The 20,784-nt window shown below is 41.5% G+C and overlaps 1 protein-coding gene across 2 annotated transcripts; it reads right to left on the bottom strand.

Annotated features, from left to right (window-relative positions):
• Nucleotides 1–650: 650 nt before the first annotated feature.
• Nucleotides 651–20,378, bottom strand: LOC105921301 (rho GDP-dissociation inhibitor 1). Of its 2 annotated transcripts, none has more exons than XM_012857010.3 (6): nt 20,259–20,378; nt 13,134–13,322; nt 9,217–9,300; nt 4,178–4,254; nt 3,615–3,678; nt 651–1,430 (listed from the first exon to the last, which is right to left on the bottom strand). In XM_012857010.3, the coding sequence occupies exons 2-6, from the start codon at nt 13,318–13,320 to the stop codon at nt 1,231–1,233; spliced, it is 612 nt and encodes a 203-aa protein (XP_012712464.1). In that variant the 5' UTR covers nt 13,321–13,322; nt 20,259–20,378; the 3' UTR covers nt 651–1,230. The 2 variants fall into 2 exon arrangements, with proteins under 2 accessions (XP_012712464.1, XP_035992982.1); XM_036137089.1 differs by lacking the exon at nt 20,259–20,378 and adding an exon at nt 13,588–13,721.
• Nucleotides 20,379–20,784: the final 406 nt, after the last annotated feature.

The following is a 20,784-nucleotide window of genomic DNA, read 5'->3' as shown; positions in this document are numbered from 1 at the left end:
CAGACGCCGCCGAGTTCTCCGACGTCGGCGGCAGCAGCAGGCGGTGCCTGGCTCAGCCTCCTCCACACCTCCTCTTGACAATCTGAATGAGCAATGTAGTGGGAATGGTGAAGAACTAAGGCAAAAGGGAACAAAATAACATTTGTTAGTATTCCTCCACACGACTGTAGTTTGGTACTAAGGCCTCATGGCTGGGAGAAGCAAGAGTGCCAATACTGGATTTATGTTTGTGTTTCCCCAATTCAGTCGAGACATTCAGTCCCCTCCAAAGAACAGGAACTAATTGAGATTTGGGGGGGAGGTTAGTGGGCTCTGTTCAACAGTCTCCACTGCAGCAGGGCTAGAGAAGGTAGCGAAACGAAGCCCTTCTGAAACAGACCGACTGGGAAAGAGAGCGCTGCTCGTACACTGAAGACACGTCGATAAGTTTGGACATAAGGCAGCTACTTTTCTACTCGACGCTCCCTTGCTGACTTTGGCCCCAACCCCCTGGATACAAGGCGGTGGGTGAATACATTTAGTGAAGGTGCTACAGAGCAGCTCCGATCGAACTGTTGTTACAAGGCAGGTATTGGTTCTTGTATCAAAAGACACCAAGCAAAGGGAGGCTACTGTGAGGGCGGGGCAGGGGCGGGGGCAGGGGCGGGGGCAGGGGCGGGGGCAGGGGCGGGTGGATGCGGTGGGGTTAGCTATGAACACAACAGCTGATTAACATGTGAATACAGTCACATTACACAACCATTGATACAATTAGATATAAAAAAAAAAAAGGCAAACAAAAGTTGATTGTACAGTTGCTTGTCCACATGTACTTCATACTGAAAGAGGAAGACGCCATTCTGGAGGGGCGGGGGGTGGAGGGCAGGGGAGGATAATCTCTTCAAGCAGCTAAAACCAGGAGGACCAGAGCTGGGTGTGAGGAGGCTTGGTGCTACATAGCAGGACTGTGAACAGGGGAGAGTAGTGTGCAACCAATGAGACGGCGTGCAGGTAGTGATTAAATGGACGGACGGATGGACGGAGGAAAGGAGGACGGTGGGGCGGGGTGCGTTCGTTAAGACGGACAGGCCAGAACTAAGGCATGAAATGCAAAGTAAAAACAAACAAGGCAGAAATGGTGGACACAGGATGAGCATGGGAGGAGGAAGGGAGGAGGGTGGGGGGGTGGATGGACCCCGCCCCCCCACCCCACCCCATCACACACTCCCCCCCCGGAAACACAAAGGCCTCTCAATCGTTCCAGTCTTTCTTGATGTTGAGGTTCCACTCCCAGGACAGGTGGTCGTGCTTGTCGTCGTCGGTGAACTTGGACTTGATGACGTAGTTGCCACGGGCCAGCAGGCCTTTGGGAGCCTCCTCCATCGTGGTCAGGAAGTCGTATTCAGTGAGGCGAGGTCCGTAGCTGCCCACCATGTAGTCCGATTTATCGACTGGCAAGAAAGCGGAGAATGCTTTTAGCACTTTGTCTCCATGTGCAACACATTAGGCTGTGGGACAGACACATTTAGCCCTTTGTGTTTCGTTATTTGTCACTGCTTCTCTCGTCCTTGCAGGTATTTATTATTAGGGAATTATCTAGAGAATAACCGTTTAGCTCAAGCTCATTTCTATCATGACCTTTTCCTTTACTGCGTAATTATCTCCAGAAGACGAGATTCTAGGCTTGTTTGTGGCACTTAAATGGATTTTTTCCATTATCTGTGAACAGGTGAAAGCTTTATTGTCTTAACTTAATATGGCATGATTTTTTTATTCTCAGTCATAGTTAAGTATCATTGTGTCAACAGGTTGCCATGCCTCTCCTCAAAGGTGGCCCACTGCATGTAGATGGTGTGTTTGTTGGCTCAAAATAATATCTAGTTTGTTTTCTTGTGATGAGTTTCACATGTCTACAACATGTGATATAGTTAAATTGCCTCATTTTGAAGCATCAGAGCTTAAACCTTGATATCTATCAGAGCAAAACTGAACAATAAAACTAGGTTTAACAAAAACTAAGAATTAGTGCAATATATTCACTTGTTCATAAAGATTATTTCCTAAAATTCTTAATCACATCAAAGCAAGTATTTGTATAAATAATAATTTGCCATTTCAAATGAAATAAGTTTTGTTATTGGCTGCTTATTAAATAACTGATTTATCATTAAAAAAAAAACAATTTGAAATATGAAACCTGCAGTCTATAACTAAATGAAAAAAAATAGGTCTGTATTGCAATAAACTTGTTTTTGCAGATTATGCAAATTATTTAAAATAAAAAATGTGTTTATTGGATGGCCTAGGCTTTATATCCACTCACCCAGCATATGTACGATCTCTCATTACTATGGCTATAAGAGCATATTTGTCAATGAGTTAAAACCATGCCACCTACTGGCATAAATTATAATGCACCTGTGTTGGATTTTATCTAAATGTTTTAAATCAAAAACCCATCAGAGAACAGTTTCTTTTAAGAAGTTCCGATATGGCTCACATGGACAAAGACGCAGCGTAGAGAGATACTTTATCCACCCTGGCAACACTTAAACTTTCTCAGACTGGATGAACTCTGTTTAAGAGATAATTATTAATTATGTTTAAAAAGGTAGATGTTGAAATTTACCAGACAAAAAACAACACCTTTTCCATTTAAAAAATATAATTTCAAACACCAATTTGCACATTCTAACTTAAACAGACGTGTCCTTCAGATATCAGGGAAAATCTGTGGAATTCACTTCATGAAGATCTCAAAAGTCATAACGATTTTTGTCAAATTAAGTATATGTATAAACAAAGTATATTTAGTCAGTATCAATATGAAGAGGTTCATCTTAGTTTTTTCTTTCCGTATGTATGTATGTATGTATGTAAATATATATATATATATATATATATATATATATATATATATATTTTTTTTTTTTTTTTTTTTTTTTTTTTTTTTTTTTTTACTAGGACGCACAAAATTAGATTTTATCTGCTTTCTGCTCCCTTTTCCTCATTGGAAATGTACGTCAGAAAGTGACTTTTTGTGAATTTTGCCATGAAAATTAAATAAATCGAATCTGAGAAAAAAAAAAAGAAAACTGCCAATTTTGACAACAAATTATCAGAAGCCTATCAGTAGTGCCCACCATGCAAAATATTGATTAAAATATATGTTTTCAGTATTAACTACAAAGGCTAAATTGATTAAAAATCTATGAGCTACAACATCCAGAGCACTTTAGTAGAGAAAGGTGAACCATGTTATTTATGTCAGGTGCGACTGCTTTCATTGGTAGAGGTATAAGTAACCCATCAATTTTGTATTTGAAACACTAAACAAAAACAGTAATTAACCAACAGTTACTTTAAGGCCTTTTTTAGACTAGATACTATGGAGAAAATGTCCTTTAAATGGTCACAGACCAACTGACAGCTGTTAATCACATCCTTAGTTTAGCCACAGGTGGTAACAGGCAAACGGCCTCTGAAGCTATGCAGAGCTACGATGAGCCTCTCTAAGGCTCATGGCTGCAGGGTCACAACTGCTTGCTTTTGACGGTGCCTGCTACGCTTCACAGAAAGCCGCACAATGTCTGCGGACAATCACTTCAAAAAGGCATCAGAAGTTGTTGACTCACTTTTCATCCCTTTCCTGAACGTCTGCTGCACATACTTCAGACCTGAAACGATCTCCTTGTTCACCTGAGGAGACAATCATCATCTGAGATACTGGCAGAGACAAGGTGACACATCTTCATATGTAGCATTTCAGTTTAAAAACAACAATACATGTGCATCTTCAAGAATGTAATATAATGGGCTTTCTATAAATACACACTAAAGTTTTGTGACCAGAAGAATTCATCATTAAATGTTTGGTCTTATTTTTATCTTTCCTTGTACATAGGGAATAGGAAAGGGATGAATAATATGGATGGAGAAGTAAATCATGGGCCATTTTGGTATTGGACCTGATGGTAAAAAGGATCAGATTTTTTTTTTTGTCACCATCAAACCAAACCCTGCTGTGCTCTCTTGGTGCAAAACAAAGCGGGTTCTGCATCTTTGAGGCATTACTGTACATCATTGAAGATATTACAGTCCCACTGAATCTATGCTATAGCCACTAAACCACAATATTATATAGTTAGCAGAAAAGGGTAGATAAGAGCTCCTTTTGAAGACAGAAATAAGCGCTTACCTTAAAGCTGATTTTTATTTTGTATTCAACTCCCTCCTTTAGCACAAAGGCCTGCTTCTTAAAGGCTTCTAGGTCCCCTGTAAGAAACGTTGGGTCATGAGAATCCAGGACAGAAATCTGACAGCAAATGTCCCAAGCCAACTTGAGTTTTTCCCCCCCTCATAAGTCACAAAAATATTTATGAAATACTAAATACGACAAAGTTTGAATAATTTTTGTTCTTATTCTCCACTTTAATGAATGCTACTCTGCTTCTTTAAATTGGAGCATTGAGTGCTGATTCAAATCTCGCCACCTGCTGGCCACTCTTGGTACCTACGTCCTACATTAACCATCAGGACTCCCTTCATCTTGTTCCAACTCAGTTTCTTGGACAGAAAAATACAATTTCAAAAATTGGAGAAAGCATGCCGATACATACCACTTCTGTGGCACGTCTTTCATATATGCCATAACTAACCTCAAGTCTTCAGTCCTCATAACTTGTTAATTGTAACAATAAAAGTACAATTTATTTTCAGGCAAAACACTACATTTTACTTTTTCTTAATTGGGGGAAGTCTCGGTTCCCTAGAGAGTCACAAATAGCCAGCGACGCCAATTCTGATAACATTTATTTTATTTCTCTATGAATGCGACTATAAAACCAATGTCTGGACACACTGTATAGACCTTATGCACCTTTTTGTCAGTTTTCAGGCTTGAGGGTTCCATTTTCTTCCAGAGAAAGTAAAAAAAAAATTGTTTTTCACTCTAAATATAAATTTGCACCGTTTTGTGGGATGTTTCTGAGTAAAAAAAAAAAAAGACAGAAAAATTTATACTGATACTTATATTTTTGGGAAACGATATCACCTTTCTTAAACTTGGTAGATTTCTAGTCACAAAAATTATTTCCAGCAAGTAGAAACAAAATAACAACGGTAGCGCATTCTAGAAATGCACTTTAAACAGGAGTCAACTGCACACAAAAAATGCTCGCCTTGGTTTAAATGACATAATACGATGTGGTGGTGGTGGTGGTGTGTGTGTAGGGGGGTTGTGGGTCAAAAATAGAAACACAAAAAATATCAAAGAATCTTGGAGAGCAAAGACCGAAAACATTTAAGAGAGACTTTATGGTTTCATTTCAGCATCACTAGTGAAATTACCGAGGTGCAGTTTGGGCTGGAAGTTTAACAAGTACAGATGCTGTTCTTAACCAGGAAGTGGTTTTAGTAAAGATGAATCAGGCTTTTACTCACTAGACGGACTTTCTAACCTGCAGTTTTGTCTTTCTTAACAAGAGTAATGAAGAGTTATTTGTATTTCAACAATTAAATGCCACACTAATTATCTAAAAAAAAAAGTCTTTACTAGACACAAAACAAAATGAAACAAAAACCTGCATTTTGCTGCATTAATAGACCTCACACATGATATTTCACCTTTTAAACATTCAGCAAACAAAGTAAATTAAATAAAAAAAAAAATCCCCCCCCCCGTTTTAAACTTGTTGACAGAGAAAACCAGACGATTTTGATCACAGGCAGACTGATTGGTGCATCACTAGTTTTAAAGGAAAGAGGTTTTATGTCTGCTGATTAGAAAAAAAAAAAAAACATCTTTCACTCAAGCTTCTGCTATGCATTAATTTTTAGCTCTATCTTTGTTGCTAGTGGCAAATTCATGTCATTACAACCTACAAGGAATTCTTCCAGATCGCTTTAGAAACATTACAACAAAGTACGTCTCTTTAGACATACGTACAGAACTGTAAACAGGACACCCCAGCAGTCAAACTACCGGATTTGTTGGACTATAACATGCACTTAAAATCCTTAAACTTTCTCAGAAATTGAAGATGTGCCATAGATTCCGGTGCGCCTTATGTATGATTACCGTTGTGCTTATTTTATGTGGTACAATGCGTTCAAAAATCTGTTAAAATGTGTAAGTACAACTTTAGTTAGCAACAAATCCGCTTCGCTCAATGAATATTCAGAGCATTACGGTAAACTGTATCACTACCTGATCGGACCCCTGAGCTGTCTACAAGACTGCCTGACTGTAATGTCGAAACTAGAAGTGCATTCATGTGAGGCATTCCATGGCCGGAGTACGCGCTAGCAACAATAAACCTAGTAAGTTAATTCAATATAAAAGTTACGTTTATTTTGGCCTTACGTTAGAAACAGGACAGTGTAGTCCAACTACTCTGTCCTACCGACAGAGACGGATATCTGTCTCTCTCTCTCTCTCAGGAGAGAGCTGTGTACGTGAAGGGGCGCTGTGATATACACTTGGGATAAATATTTAGTGCACCTTATAATCCGGTGCGGTTTATGGTCTGAAAAACACGGTACAACAGGTCCATGCTGTCCGTTTTTAGGGTTCTGCAGAACTTCTCATGTCTTTTCATCACAACCTCATTTAAACGCTCGTATTATGTGTGCGAACATCGATGCAGGCACACAGAAATAAATAGTTTTGTTTTTTTTTGTTAGTTTCTGGACACTTGAAACACAAAGATCTTAATGTTCAGACAGAAATACACTCCAAGTGCACATAAACAGGAGTTTACACGCATCGATTGTGTTCCAGGTCCTGAACTGAAGGAGCCTAAAATAAACGGATAGTCCCTGGTGAGGTGACCTCCATGTTCAGCATCACTGCCCCGTTCTTCTCAGACTGCTGATTTAAAGGCGGTATGTAGCTTCTCCGTCTCCCGCCACTTTATTTTTCTGTTTAGATCTGAAGTCTGCTTTAACTCATCCTAATCAATGACTAAGTTACTGTGACTCATCCTCAGCAGATTTTACTGCTTCTTTACAAATAACCCCAAGACAGCTCAACTAATTAATGGATATAAACTTTTGGAAGACAAATCCTTTTTAGGACAGCGACCTTTCTAAAAGACGAGGCATATTAAATTATTCATACATCTTGTTTAGTATGTCTAATGCAAATGTAGCCCACCGTTTCCTGCTTTCTGCTATTAGTGGTGCAAAAGCACACAGTGGGGATGGCATTTAAGGCGAAAGTCTTTTATTTTGCCTGTTTTTTTTTTGCATCCTGGGGGTCATTATGGGTCTTTGAGAGAATTCCCACATTGAAAAGAATCCATATGAGGATCCACTCAGGCTAAGCAAATCAGAACTACTTTTGACCATAATTGGGCCTCGGATTCAGCTGAAATCTGACACAGAATCAGCATCGTGTCCATTTCCATTATTTCTACAGAGCGGGCTGTCATAATTAGATGGGAAGTTTGACAACGCTGCAGTGATGCAGGGAACAGCCGACACAGAACAGAATGTTCTGGACTGATTCAAATCGTGGACAGCTGGAGACTTTCCACTGGGACCAAAATGACTTCAACTGTGTAAAATACATTTATGAGCCCTTTGAAGTTGGACTCAGAATAAGAAGATGCGATGGGAGTAACGGACTCTTGGTTTGTGATATTACACAATTGAAACCTGCATTCGGACCACTTGTAGTTGTCTGAATAGGCATTTTCACTAAAGCTGAAGCAATTCCTCGAATGATTAGAGTTTCTCGTCTGCCTCAAAGCTTTGTTAAATTTTTTTATCCAGCGCACGCTCTTCCATCCGAGTGGTTGTTTGTGTTGCACAGCGCCCTCATTTCTGCTTATGATAGCCTACACTGTTGGTATGAGGATATAAAGAGCGGTCGTCAGCTACGGAGGGAGACAAGAGAGGGACAAAAAACCGGCACCAACAAAACCACCGTGTCAAAAGTGTGGGATCCGGTTAAACTTAACAGAAAATAAAATATAGCAAAGCAGTTGTTATGCAAAACAGAGTTAGACGTATTTTACCGACAGCAATGTCTGCAGTGAGCGATGAGGCGTGGCTCAGAGCCGAGGCTTTGCTCCCAGTGTTTCCCTTTCGCTGCTCGTCTCTCTGCTCGGGCCCAGCTCTGCTCACAACATTACTTTGTTTTGATTGGCCAGCAAGGCGGCCACTGTTTTAGGGAGCTGAGCTTGGTTTCTTACTTCCTGTGCATAAAGCAACATCCATAGAAACATGGATGAGTGAGTTTGGTGCAGAGCAGAGCTGTCAAAGTCCAGTCCTCGAGGGCCGGTGTCCTGGAACCTGTAGATGGTCCAACATACCTGAACTGAATGGCTGAATTAGCTCCTCGGTATGCAGTCAGGGGCTCAATCCGTATACCCGCATAGAGTCAGGACTCTTTAGTCAAAGCAGCGGTCGCCATGATCAGTGCTGTCCGAATTGTGCAGTCAGTAAGGAAGCAGGTGTGGAAAAGTAGCCTGTATGCTCCCTCCTGCGGCTAGTTTTGCCTAGGATCCCCGTGACGTCCCTCATCGGCACTGAGAAGCCGGCTTAAGGTATCCCACAATCCTTTGCGTGACATGACGTATCAGCACAGCCCACCTCACGGAAATCAATGAAAATGTCCAGAGAGAAGAGAGATCGCAATTTGTGGCTCATTTTCTGAAGGCTGTAGGCTTGGATTTGACTCTCATCATCCATGATGGTTTGCGTCACGTAAAGACATCGGCATTGAAGGCTGTCCGAAATCGGTACAGCGGTCCGAAGCTCCTTTCCTCCCCGTGATAGAGTTCTAACTGTTGACCCCGTGAAAGGTGAAGGAACAGGAGCTAGGAGCTATTATTAAGGGTGTTCGGATTGAGACAAGTTCTCCAGAGTCTTTCTAACGACTTGTTTATCTGACTCAGGTGTGTTGAAGCAGATGCACATAAAAGTCGGAGGACACCAGACCTCGAGGACCGGAGCTGAAGATCCCTGGATTAGAGGGTCAACAGGGTCGGACGCTGCACTGAGGTCCAATAGCACCAGCACTGTGGTTCTTCCACAGATTGCATTTATAACAGCTGTCACTGAACACCTTGTCAAGGGCGGTCTCTGAACTGTGGTGCTCGTCAAAATAACCGATAGAATAGTCGATCACCAAAACAGTCATTAGCCTACACCCCTAATTTTCACCAGGGTAGAAAAACTGACTTTAAACATGGGGAGATGTTGTGTAGTTTGGTTGAAAAAGGGACTCACCTTGCAGATCCAAGACCAGAGGATTTGGTGCACTTTCACAGACGAGCGCCATCCGAGTCACCTGGACATTGGGAGCATTTGGATCTGTTTGGGATAGACAAAAAAAAACAAAAAAACATGTTTTAAGCTGAGCAATACTCTGATAAAAAGGGCATTTTCAATTTCCCATCGCATCTCCTTTTTCTTGCTCAGTATGAGGGATTGCAGCAAAGCCATGTACAATGCAGACGACTCTCCCTGTGGCTCTACGGTTCCCCAGGAGTGACTGCTGCTTGTCGGGACTTTGATGCAATCAACTGGTTTCCTTATATAGGACATTTTTGACCAATCTGTATAATCTGACCCAATCTGTATAATATGATTGAACTTGACTTTGTAAAGTGCCTTGAGATGACATGTTTCATGATTTGGCGCTATATAAATAAATTGAATTGAATTGAAATTGAAATCAATTATCCTCAGGTTAACAGAAGCTGGGGTTTTAAAATATTTGCTCCAAAACAAGAACTAATTCAATAAGACACACCAATGTCCAACAGAAAAAACTGATAAGGATTGTAATTTCCTTAAAGGATTGTACCTCCAAGTTTCACGTAGCCTCAACTCAAGACCAGGGCACATCCAAAGCTTCACTCAATGGATTTTCGGGGCTGAGCCGCTGCATCCAAGCCTCACATCACCGAGTCAAATGAAAAGTGTCAGAAGCATTGATGTAAAAGCACAACACTGCTGGCCTCTAGGGCAACTGAGACATGTTCTCTGGAGTGTTGAATAAAGCCACTCTGGCAAATTCAATGGACAAGTGTGGGTTTGGTAGTTGCCTGACTGCATTGTGCCAAGACGAGTAAAGCTTAGTGCAGAGGTCCGGGGCTGTTTCTGAGAGCTGCGCTTGGCCTTTCTAGTGAAGGAGACACACCCTCAGTTTCAAGCTCCCAACCTTTGTGAGATGGCCCCTTCCTGATCCAACCCCACTGTGCACCTGCAGGCGAAGCGGCGTCCATAAAAACATGGATGAGTGAGTTTGGTGTAGACCAGGGGCGCCCATAGTGCAGCACCGGAGCCATTTTTGGCCCCTGAACTGATCTTGTGTGGCCACCAAACTTTGTCGCAAGAAAACATTGGCCCACCAAACTTTTTATTTGTAACTACTTTACAATTAAAAATGTAAGGTACAACACAAAGCATTAATTTTTTGGGGGGTGAATATACTTCAAAGTAATAGCACAAAGACTTTTCAGAGAGCTAAGATTTTGACTGCTCAGTCTTTTCAATCCCAGCATCAAACAGATGCAGCGTTCCTGAAACACTGCGCAGAAGCTGCAGTACAGACATCGGTCAGATCAGATTCTTCTCCCTGGTCCTCAGGGTCCACTCTCCTTCGTGTTTTAGACGCAGCTTTGCTCCGGCACGCCGGATTCTAACGATCGCACCACCTCCTCAACGTGCCTTTAAGTGCTGAAGAAGCCTGTTAACCACCCATTTGTTTAACTCAAATGTGTGGCAGCGGGGAACCACCTACAACAGGATAGCGCCTCGTCAGGAGCAGGGTTGCGAACCGCTGGGTCGGAAAACCGTCGGAAATGAAGCTCTGCGACAATCCGCACCACAGATGGAACAATCTGGAGGCACAAAGAGGCTGTTTCTGCACGTTTCCACCAGTCAGAGATTTATAGAGCTGACGGCAACGAGCGGTTCAGACGTGTGCTGTGGTGAAAAAATTATTCATACCACTGTGCTCACCCAAACATGTCACTATACCCTCAAGTTAAACAACACGTGCACGCAACAGATGAAGTGTTTCTATATTGCAAAGACTGTTGTGAGTATTTCTTAGTGCTTTAAAGCTTTTCTGATATTCTTCAAGTATTTCTTAGTCCAGTTGTCGTGACATTGCAGGCTGTTGAACTGTGTGAGCTCTGGGGAGCTGAAACTAGGACGCTGCTGCTGTAGTTGAGACGTTCTCTCCGTTAATTAGACTTTGATATTTTGGTAGCATTTAATAATTAGAAACAGACAAGTTTGTGGTTTAGCCCAAAGGATGTTGGGCCACAGCATCTGAGAAACATGTAGCCCGAGTGTTTATCATCACAACTACCTCTGACGGGCTCACTCAGCCCTACGCAATCCAGCCGGCAGGGAGTAAGTGCAGAAGCGTATGGAGGGTACTTTCATACTGTCCGGTTACAGACCTTACTTTGAACAGTCATGTCATCAACATCAGAAACGCTCACAATTATTCACACCCCAGGCGAACTTGGGTTTATTTTACCAACAGGTTCCTTCTACGTGATAATCTTTCATAAAAACCTTGTATGCAGCCAGAGCTACTGATGTATAAATAAAATAAAAAAAGTTAAACAACGTGGCTAAGCACTTTTACCTTTTAATTTTACTAACAGGTTCCTTCTGACTGGAAGTGGTAATATTTTGGTGCGGCCCAGCCTTCATCAGAGCCCACCCTGGCTCTGACAAAGAATCTGTGAAGGTTTTTTTTATTAAAGATTAGGATGATTTGAAGGAGGTCTTCCACCCTCAAAGACTTGGATGTCACCAAAATGAGTCTAAATGCCAGCGGATGCACGCCAAGAGCTGGTCGTCAATTATAAGGGTGTCAATGCTTTAATGCCAATAAAGAGTTTTTCTTTGTTTTATTACTGAGAAGTTTAGAAACATTAAACATGCATTTTTTTATTCTTCATAAAATGCATGTTAAAACTTGATTCCAAAACTGATACCACCATGGGGCCCTAAACAAGATTTAATTTGGGGCCCTCTATTTCTGCCAATAATATGGATTTGTTGGCAAACGTCAAACATGGTAATGTTTCAGTTATTTTCTGCTATCAAACATTAGCAAAAACTTTGCTTTGAAGCTAAAAAGCCAAAATATATAGGGCCAACCCTGAGAAAGGTAAAGCTTAATTTTACACAAATATATTAGCATAAATATTTGGCTATGCTAGCTATGCTATTTAGCTAGCTAGCTATTTTCTTTTTCTTAACAGCCACACAAACCTCTTTTATAAACACTACATTGCCAAGACATATAAACATACCTTTATCTTAGCTTTTGTTTCACTCTTCTTCCTCTATCTTTTCTCTGCCCCTGAGAAGGATATATGTCCTTTTGTGCTTTGGAAGTTTGGATGTGCATCGCACATATTACCAGTGCAGCGTGACACCACAGCAACTAGGGGACCCCAAGACCAATTCAAAATACATTTTTGCAAGAAAAATTTATTTCTACATGATCAACAATATATTACTGTAAAACAAATGTACAATTTTACCATGAAATTGTGTTTTTTGTTACTATAATCATATAGAAATCATTTTGCATATTTTTATTTATTTATTTTTTTTATCTTGCTCTTGGGGGGCCCCTAGTGGCCCTGAGGCCCTAAGCAGCCACTTAGTTTGCTCGCTGCTCCTTTTCAAACAATACATTTGGCTTCAAAGTAAGCAAACAGACTTTTTATGTCAATTTTTAATCCCTAATTTAATAATGAATTTCTTGCCTAAAGTTATGTAGTAATAGAATTAAGTAATCAATTGTTTACACATTTGTTTACATCTTCTAATACCGCGTTTCACCACACAAACAACGTTAACACACAGACATCACCTCATCCAACAAAAACATGATTTTCTATTGAGAGTTGCAGCTGAATATTGTTTAGTTCTCGAGTCGTTTTCTAGCAGCACACCAGCTGAGGCTTTGTTAATGCCAATAACTTAAGCAAATAATTAGCCTCGTTTCCATCCCAATCCCAAGGCAACGTTCAACACTCGAACAGGGATTTGGGATTTAAGCTTCTTAAACAACGATGAACGCAAGAAACGTGTTCAACAAGAACAACTTTGTGTGTGTGTGTGTGTGTGTCCCACTCTCCGTCATACACATATTCTAACATTACCAGCTTCAGTGATCCCGGGGCCAAGCAGCACTTCTTTGTATTTGCGTAGACTCTCATCATCCTTATCCAGCTCCTGGATCTCTTTCACAGACTTCTGCGCTGGCGGCTTGTAGTTCACTGGCTCTGGCTCCTCATTTTCGGCGGCGATGGCTGCTAGCTGCTCTGGGGTCACCTCATCCTCAGCCATGTCTGGAGGAAGAAAAAAAAAAAACACGCATAAATAGACATCAGTCCAGCAGCAAAGGCAGCGGAGAATTGAGAGATGTGAAAAGCAAACAGCCGAACGCGTACTTTAGGGGCAAAAATAAATCTGTAGATAAATATAACCCCCCCCGTCCTTTGAAATGCTGATGGAAATGGTTCTGTATGCCGTCGTACGTCGATACGCTCTGGAGTCCTGCTGCTGTCAGGCTGTACAAAATCAAACAGTTGATCTTAATGCTGTTGCCCTAACTCTGCTAGGTGAAACCATCCCTGATGCGACGTCATCAACGCCAGTCGTGGATTGAATGAGGTGTCGGGCATCAGATGACAACAAAGCCTCTCCTGCAGGATGTGACGAGGGCCTTCGCTAGCCTTCGCCACGTCTAGGTCATGGGAAAAGGACTGAGCTACTCTGGAATGACAAACACGAGCCAACAGGGGGTATTAAAAGAAACGAAAAAAAAAAAAAATACTTATTTCAAGCGCTTCCATTCATATTAGTAAGTTACGGCGTTTATTTTTTCTTAGAAAGGAGATTTTCTATCCAGGAAATTGTTTTGCGTTACGATTATTAAGAACAACGTTTCTTTTATTCTCATAAAAGACGCACGGCTTACATCGGGAACGAAGGCCCCGTGGATTAACAAGTTAGGCCGCTGCCAAAACAACCAGCTCTTATGAAAGCAAATAATTGGTCGTACGGCACGTCCCCCCGTGGAAGAGCTCGGAGGGGGGGGGGGGGTTCAACTCTGGACAGATTTCCTTTGCAGGAACCGAGAAGCGTAACAAAAGCAGGAAGCGCTTTGTTTACTCCGAGAGGCTTTAACGTTCACGCTGCAGCCGTCCCGCCCGCAGCCGTCCCGCCCGCAGCACGCATCAGAACCGTGCTGGGGAACTGGAGCAATGCAGTGTAAATATTTAAAATCGGTGTGATTTGTGCAGGTTCCGTCTTAACGAAGGCTGGGGCTTTAGTAGATGCACTCATTGTAAATAGCTACAGCTGTCCTGCGAGGGGCATACGGGACGGTTCTGGGTGCATCACAGGTGGGAAAACAGAGCGTTGGGACTGATTCAGGGGATTTAGCAGGTTAAAGTTGTCCAGAGACCTGCAGGTATTTAGGTCTCCACAGACCAGTACAAGATAAACATATTCCTTACTTGAATTTGGTTCTCAAACTGAAGACAGACAGATTTATTGGGACGGTTAGGAACAAACAATGACTATTAAATAATCCCAACACTCCCACACAAACATCATCTTCGCATATATTTATTTTTGATTTAACACATTTCCAGCTAACTTCAAGCCTTACAAGCTAAAAAGGGACATGTTTACTTCCTGCTTCAGGACCTGGAGCACCATTCGCATGTTTAAGATTTCACAAACTGATCAATTTTAATCAAAAGTCTGGGATTATTTGGAAAGCTTGGGTTCTTAATAGGATAAAAAACACAGCAGAAATAATTGGCTGGAACCATTTTTAACTGCTTCAATCGTTGAGAAACCAAAGATCCTCGGAAGCGTCACAGTTGTTCAGGCACAATGGGGCATTTGATCACACACTGGAGCTAAAAGAAAACCGATATATAATAATTGCTGGTACCACAGCTTTGATTGCTTTAGCCAATGGGATGGGATTTAGCTTGGAGCATGCATCTTTCCACAATCACTCTAGGTCAGGGGTCTGCAACCTGTGGCTCTGGACCCGTAATTGGCTCTTTGGACCTTCAACAGTGGCTCTTAATAACTTTGGCTACAAGTTATACTTTTATTATGGTATTTAAATGTAATAATGATAAGAAATGCAGGTTTTAGCGGGGGGTTTCTTGGAATAATTGCTTTTAATTTTCACAACAGAATGATGCAAAAAGTGCCAGTAATTTAATTTTAAATCAATATTTTTTTCATTATGTTGGAAACTATGATTATTTTACACCATTATCCACAAATATCAACATCCCGTCCATCCTCTTTTCTTAAACCTCAAAACAGACATAAAGGGCATTTCTTTAACGATGACAACATATTTCCAACAGTAGATCTTTATCACAAATTAAACTTGTCTTTTTTTCAAAAGGCCAGGCAACATTTGCGGCTCTGAACGAGTTTAACTCAAGTGGACTGAAAGCAAAATGGCTCTTTAGAGTGTAAAGGTTGGAGGACGCTGCTCTAGATCATCCACGCGGTCCTCTCTTGTCTTCAAGTTGCCACACAAACTGTCTATAGTATTTCAATGTGGGCCATGGAAGACGCTGTGTTGTTAGCGACCTTCAGCTCGTCTGTCATGGATCTGATGCCTCAGGCGGCTCTCGACCATAGCTTCTCTGTGGAGGTTGGGTCAGGCCAGTTTGCTGTCCATTCAAATCCAACTTTCACCATTTTCATTGGTACTGTGGGCAGGTCTCCATGCAGCTCATCAGCAGTGGGAAGTGATCTAAAATATCCTGGCGGACAGCTGCGCTACGTTTCAACTTGGTAAAGCAAAGCGGACCAACACCAGCAGACGTCTTGGCGTTCTGGTTCGACCCCTGAACAGTGGCGCTTCAGATCGGACCTCAAGCGACCCGGACTGTGAGGTGAAAGCCCGGCTTGAAACGTAAAACGTTCATTTGGAGCAGGGATCATTCGGACCTCTCTGCGTCAGCAGTGGCTTAGCACAAGAGCGGTGCCACGCGTGCTGGTTGTCAAAGTACGAAAAGGAATGCTTTAAACGTTCGCGACAGACACGCGACCACCATGACGAGTAGAGAGAGAGAGCGTTTCTGCGCAGACCTCGGTCCTCCTCTCCAATCTGACCTGCCAAAAACCAGCAGTCACGATAGGAATGCCGAAGCAGCAGCAGCAGTGAAAGAGCGGACTAAGCGAGGAGGGCTGGTGCTAAACATGCCACATATTACTGTATTCTCCATCATTCCACAAATCCCTGACCCGAAAATGTGACCAAGGCCAAAGATTTAAAGCTTTTCCCCCTTATAACCCTTATTATTAAGGGTAAAATCTTAACACTGAAGCAGGAGTTTTCGGCACATATGAGGTGACCCGTCCTTTATTTCACCCCAGGCATCTCATTGAAAAAGTCCTTCCATATTAAAAATCACTCCACTATTGTGCATAAAGAAATGTCAAATCTGCAACACCCAGTATTTAGATCAAGGGCTATATATAAATTGCAAAGTGAGATGCTAGGACAGGAGGAGCCTTCAGAGTGAATGAATGATGTAACCGGTGCCTTTAAATTCAGCGCTTTCATTTCCCTCCCTGCAGTAGAAAGGGCTTCTTGAGGACTAATTGTCTCCAGTAGCAGTAAGATAATAAGCGTTGTTGATCGTTTACACCCTTCTCTGAGATTCCACCGTGAAACCAAAGAAGATCATTCCTTAACCATCTTTTCAAATTGCTTATTTGTGCCACAGCCCCTGCTGTCACTAAAAAAAAAATAAAAAATATCAACAAGACAATTTGAAAAGTTCTCATAAATCCCGTATAAACAAGCCGCGTCGTTCTGTCATGTAAAGTGTCGGCATTCATTTTCAAGGACGCGCAGGAATCACCACACCCAGCTCTTTGAGGAAACAATCAGGCCAGAAAACTGAAAACATCAGCTTTACATAGAGGAAGTGCAAACGGTGCGGGGATTTTAGACACTGGCGTGGCAAAAGTTCCTACAAACCAATCTTTGGGATCTATGTTTTGCATATATTTAGGCTCCTATATACGCTGCCTGCGCTGACTCCTCGTTCTGTGCCACCACCGAATAAATAACACGGTTAAAAGCTGTAGCTACTTTACAAACGTTTCTCATTTGTCCCTTAAACAGTTTGCTAAATTATGTCGCCACACCGGTTAAAAGTGTGTAAATATGAATGTTTATACTTGTGCAATTTCTGGGTTCACAACGTTGACAAAAAAAGCAATAAACTGTGCTGTCGGAATATTACGTATGACGGTATGATACCTACAGAAAATACTTTGCAGTGGGCTTTTGTTTTGTGTGTCGCCTCTAAGGAACTGAACTGGAGAAAGGGAAAGGGAAGTATCGTATTGTCTAAATTTATTGTGTGGAAACATTTTATTCTGATAGTTGTTGTGATTAATCATAACCTAATTAATCATGTTTGCAAGCCCCCAATATTTACAACATGACTAGGACTGTGTTTTTTTTAAGATAAGATAGGCTTTATTGATCTCACATTGGAGAAATTCACATTTTCTACTCTAGCTTCCATGAGGTGGTCAACGAGTACAGATATTTTTTTAAATATGCAGCTCTTCTGTGTTTCAGTTGTATAATTGCCCTACTACTGAGGCTGCCTGATAGAAATTGGTCAGGTTTTTATTGAAGGAGGAGTATTTGTGTTTTCACAGTGGCATACGGTTATAGCCCCACAATCTACTGCCAAAAAGAGACTGCGATGAATTTAATTATTTTTTTAGTCACTTTTTTGGGATAAAACTGGAAACCCGTCTCTCTAAACTAGACATTCTTGCATTTTTATCTAAAGTAAATGATGGCTGCTTTTTCCACTCATTTTCAGTGCTTGTGTCTAAACACTTCTGGGGAACAGGCCTGATTGCTAAGTCATTTAACACAGACCATTTTATGGTTCAGGTACCTAACCGAGGACTAAACGGCATGTTGTGTGTACGAATAACAGGATAACAGAATAAATAATCGGTTTTGAATTAAACCTTTAGGCATTTTGTCACTAGCAGCCTGTTGCAAAGACACAATCTGCTCATTACTTTTGAAGCTGCATCCTGTTCTGAACGTGGCAAAGTCTGAAAGGCTTTGTTGCATGTTTGGCAGACAACAACCTTCAGGAATAAAAGAGGTCCAATTTCATAATTGATAAATTTTCCCTTTGAATTGCTCATGCCGTTTCAAGCCCTATAGGTGAAATGTCAGAGAACGTGGCAGACTGGCCAGCTTTTTCTCCAGCCAATTGAGTCGCAGAGCGACGCTGCGCTTCTACTAGTCCCGCGTTTATAGGAAAGACAAGTTCAGCGATTTGGAAAGAAAACCAGTCAAGACGAACAAAAGCTTATGGTGCGGAAACTAAAAGGAGACCCATCACTTTGACTGAACTAAAGGCGTTTTAAAACCTCAGCTAGCATGGTGGAACCTGACAGCCTGATAATGAACCACCTAATGTCAGCTTGTTATGCTCATGCTAAAGAGCAGAACAGGATAAGGTACATTATTTTGCACAAAACACACATTAAAACTAAAATTAAGTGGTCGTTATTGCTATATTTTTGTTAATGTTTGTGTCAAAATCATAAATTTATGCTATATATATATATATAACATTTTTATAATTGACAACCGCTAAACTAAACTGTTTTAGCATTAAAAAGGCATAATTAATCCTTTTCTCTTAACAAAAAGAAAATAGATCATGATACACATTATGAAAAATTAACATAAACATCATGAGAATCTCATACTGCCTTATGTCCAAAAAGGTGCCAGAAGTTGATTCTTTTACCGCTCTTCTAAAGTGAAGCTTGGCAAACAGAAGAAACATTGTCATTTTACCAGAGATACACATCTGATACCGATATTCTATCCTAGGGCTGGACGATAATTCAATAACAATATATAATCGATCAATCAATCGATAAACAGATAATAATAGGGGGGAAAAAAGGTTAAAAAAAAAAGGTTTAATAGAATAGCACTTTTCCTTCCTTTTGCATTCTAGACATGTAGGTTAATATTACAGTCATTATATCCTCTGACCAATCACAGCGCAGATCCAGGAACGCTCCGTCACCAAGCCACGCCCCCTTCAAAGAGTTCAGAGAGCACGTGTTCTTTTTTTCTTTTTTAAAAACTTGCAGTTTTGGTAAAAAGTTGGTTGAATAAAGAGTTAAGTTTGTATTCAATGTTTGTGTGTTCTGCATCTAAAAATAAGTCGCTAAGCAACAGCATAAAATGGTCACGGCTGCAAATAAATTATTTGTTTATAATTTTTGATAATTATCAATATCGACCAATATGATTTCTATTTTATCAATATGTTTTTCTCCTATATTGTGCAGCCCTATTCTATCCCTAAACTTGCATACAGAGATGATGCAGTTTCCTCCAGTGAAATCGAAATACTAGAGTATTCTGAGTACTCCAATCTATTTAATCTAATTATCAGATCCTGTGATGGTGCTGACCATTTATAAAACCGCGTCTTTACTAAGTGAATTCCGTAGGGTTTCCACCTTTACTCTTCACTTATATTGACAGCGTTAGGGAATGAAAAACATATCACTCATTGTTATCTGGGGAAATATTTAGCGTTATTATAAATGTACTCGTGAAAACACTAACTGAGGATGTTTGGATGAGAAAAAAAATTGGACAGTTTCATTACGATTGCTACTTTTGCCATTTGTAACATTTCCTTTGTCTTTTGGTCTTGTGCAAAAAGAAAATATCACCTGGAGAAGATGGAGGACTAGAAAACACACTCCTACCACAGTGATGAGGATAAGCTGCTCCTCTGAAAACACTAAATATAAATGTGATGGCTACAAGCTAGCAGGGCTTCCTTTCCCCTCCCAGTGGAAAACCGGCATTCATAAGTGTTTTTTTTTTTTTTTTTGTTTTTTTTACACCATGACACTGCAGCGACAGCACAGCAACTCTCAAAATCAACCACTGCACGCCATTACATCAATTAACATCCTGAAATGCGGCTTAACTTTTCTAGGCGTCGGCCCTTTTCCACCGGGTGGGACAGGGAGAAAAGACAGGCGGCTAGGAGACAATCCAGCCAAGCTAACTGTGCCCTGCGGCTAGCTCTAGCGACAAGTTATCATCAACCGTCAGCGCGCGAGCGGCGTCCAGGCGGATTCCGGGAGGCGCGAGGCTAGATATGGATCCGCGCTGTCGGCTGGCTTTAACACCGCGGGGGACGTACCTTTAAGTCAAAAAAAAAAGCAGCTGTGATTTCAGGTGCCTCTGCAGTAAGTGCGTTCGTTGCTCGGAGGTCTTGTGCAAGTATGGCGAACAAGGGAAAGGCGCCGCCCCGTTTCCCAGGCAGGCACGGGGTCGTGCGCGCTCCACGCGGCTGATGCGCCGCGACCGCGCGCGGTCCTTGCCGCGACAGACGCTTACAATAAACACTGAAATAAGATGTTACTTTGATATATCGCTTTGGTTATGATCGATTATTGCTGAGTGGAAGATGAAATGTGAATCCGTACAGCTGGTAAGCAGAGAGGAAGATGAAATGCTCTAAAACTTCTTGGCAGACAGCGCAGCTGCACGAACCAGTGGCGGTTCCCCGACCAAATTTACCAGGGGCGGCCAGTATGTTTTCATAGGAGCACAGAACAAAGGAATGAAACAATAAAACGGCAATATTTAATATTAAGCGAGACACTTGTGGCTCTGGAACTGCAGGTTTCAGACAACTGATCTAGCAGAAGAAAACTGTGATCCCA

The sequence above is a fragment of the Fundulus heteroclitus genome, chromosome 5, assembly GCF_011125445.2.
Source record: "Fundulus heteroclitus isolate FHET01 chromosome 5, MU-UCD_Fhet_4.1, whole genome shotgun sequence".
Lineage (NCBI taxonomy): Eukaryota > Metazoa > Chordata > Actinopteri > Cyprinodontiformes > Fundulidae > Fundulus > Fundulus heteroclitus.
The sequence above is the reverse complement of the archived record's forward strand: the minus strand, read 5'-3'. Positions and strand labels throughout refer to the sequence as shown.

What these genes read in the sequence shown, in the direction of transcription:
- LOC105921301 (XM_012857010.3), bottom strand. Translation starts at nt 13,320, where the DNA reads ATGGCTGAGGATGAGGTGACCCCAGAGCAGCTAGCAGCCATCGCCGCC. An exon ending in TCTGGTCTTGGATCTGCAAG is followed by an intron (nt 4,255 to 9,216) that starts GTGAGTCCCTTT and finishes CGTTTCTTACAG; the next exon opens with GGGACCTAGAAGCCTTTAAG. An exon ending in GTTCAGGAAAGGGATGAAAA is followed by an intron (nt 1,431 to 3,614) that starts GTGAGTCAACAA and finishes CTTTCTTGCCAG; the next exon opens with TCGATAAATCGGACTACATG.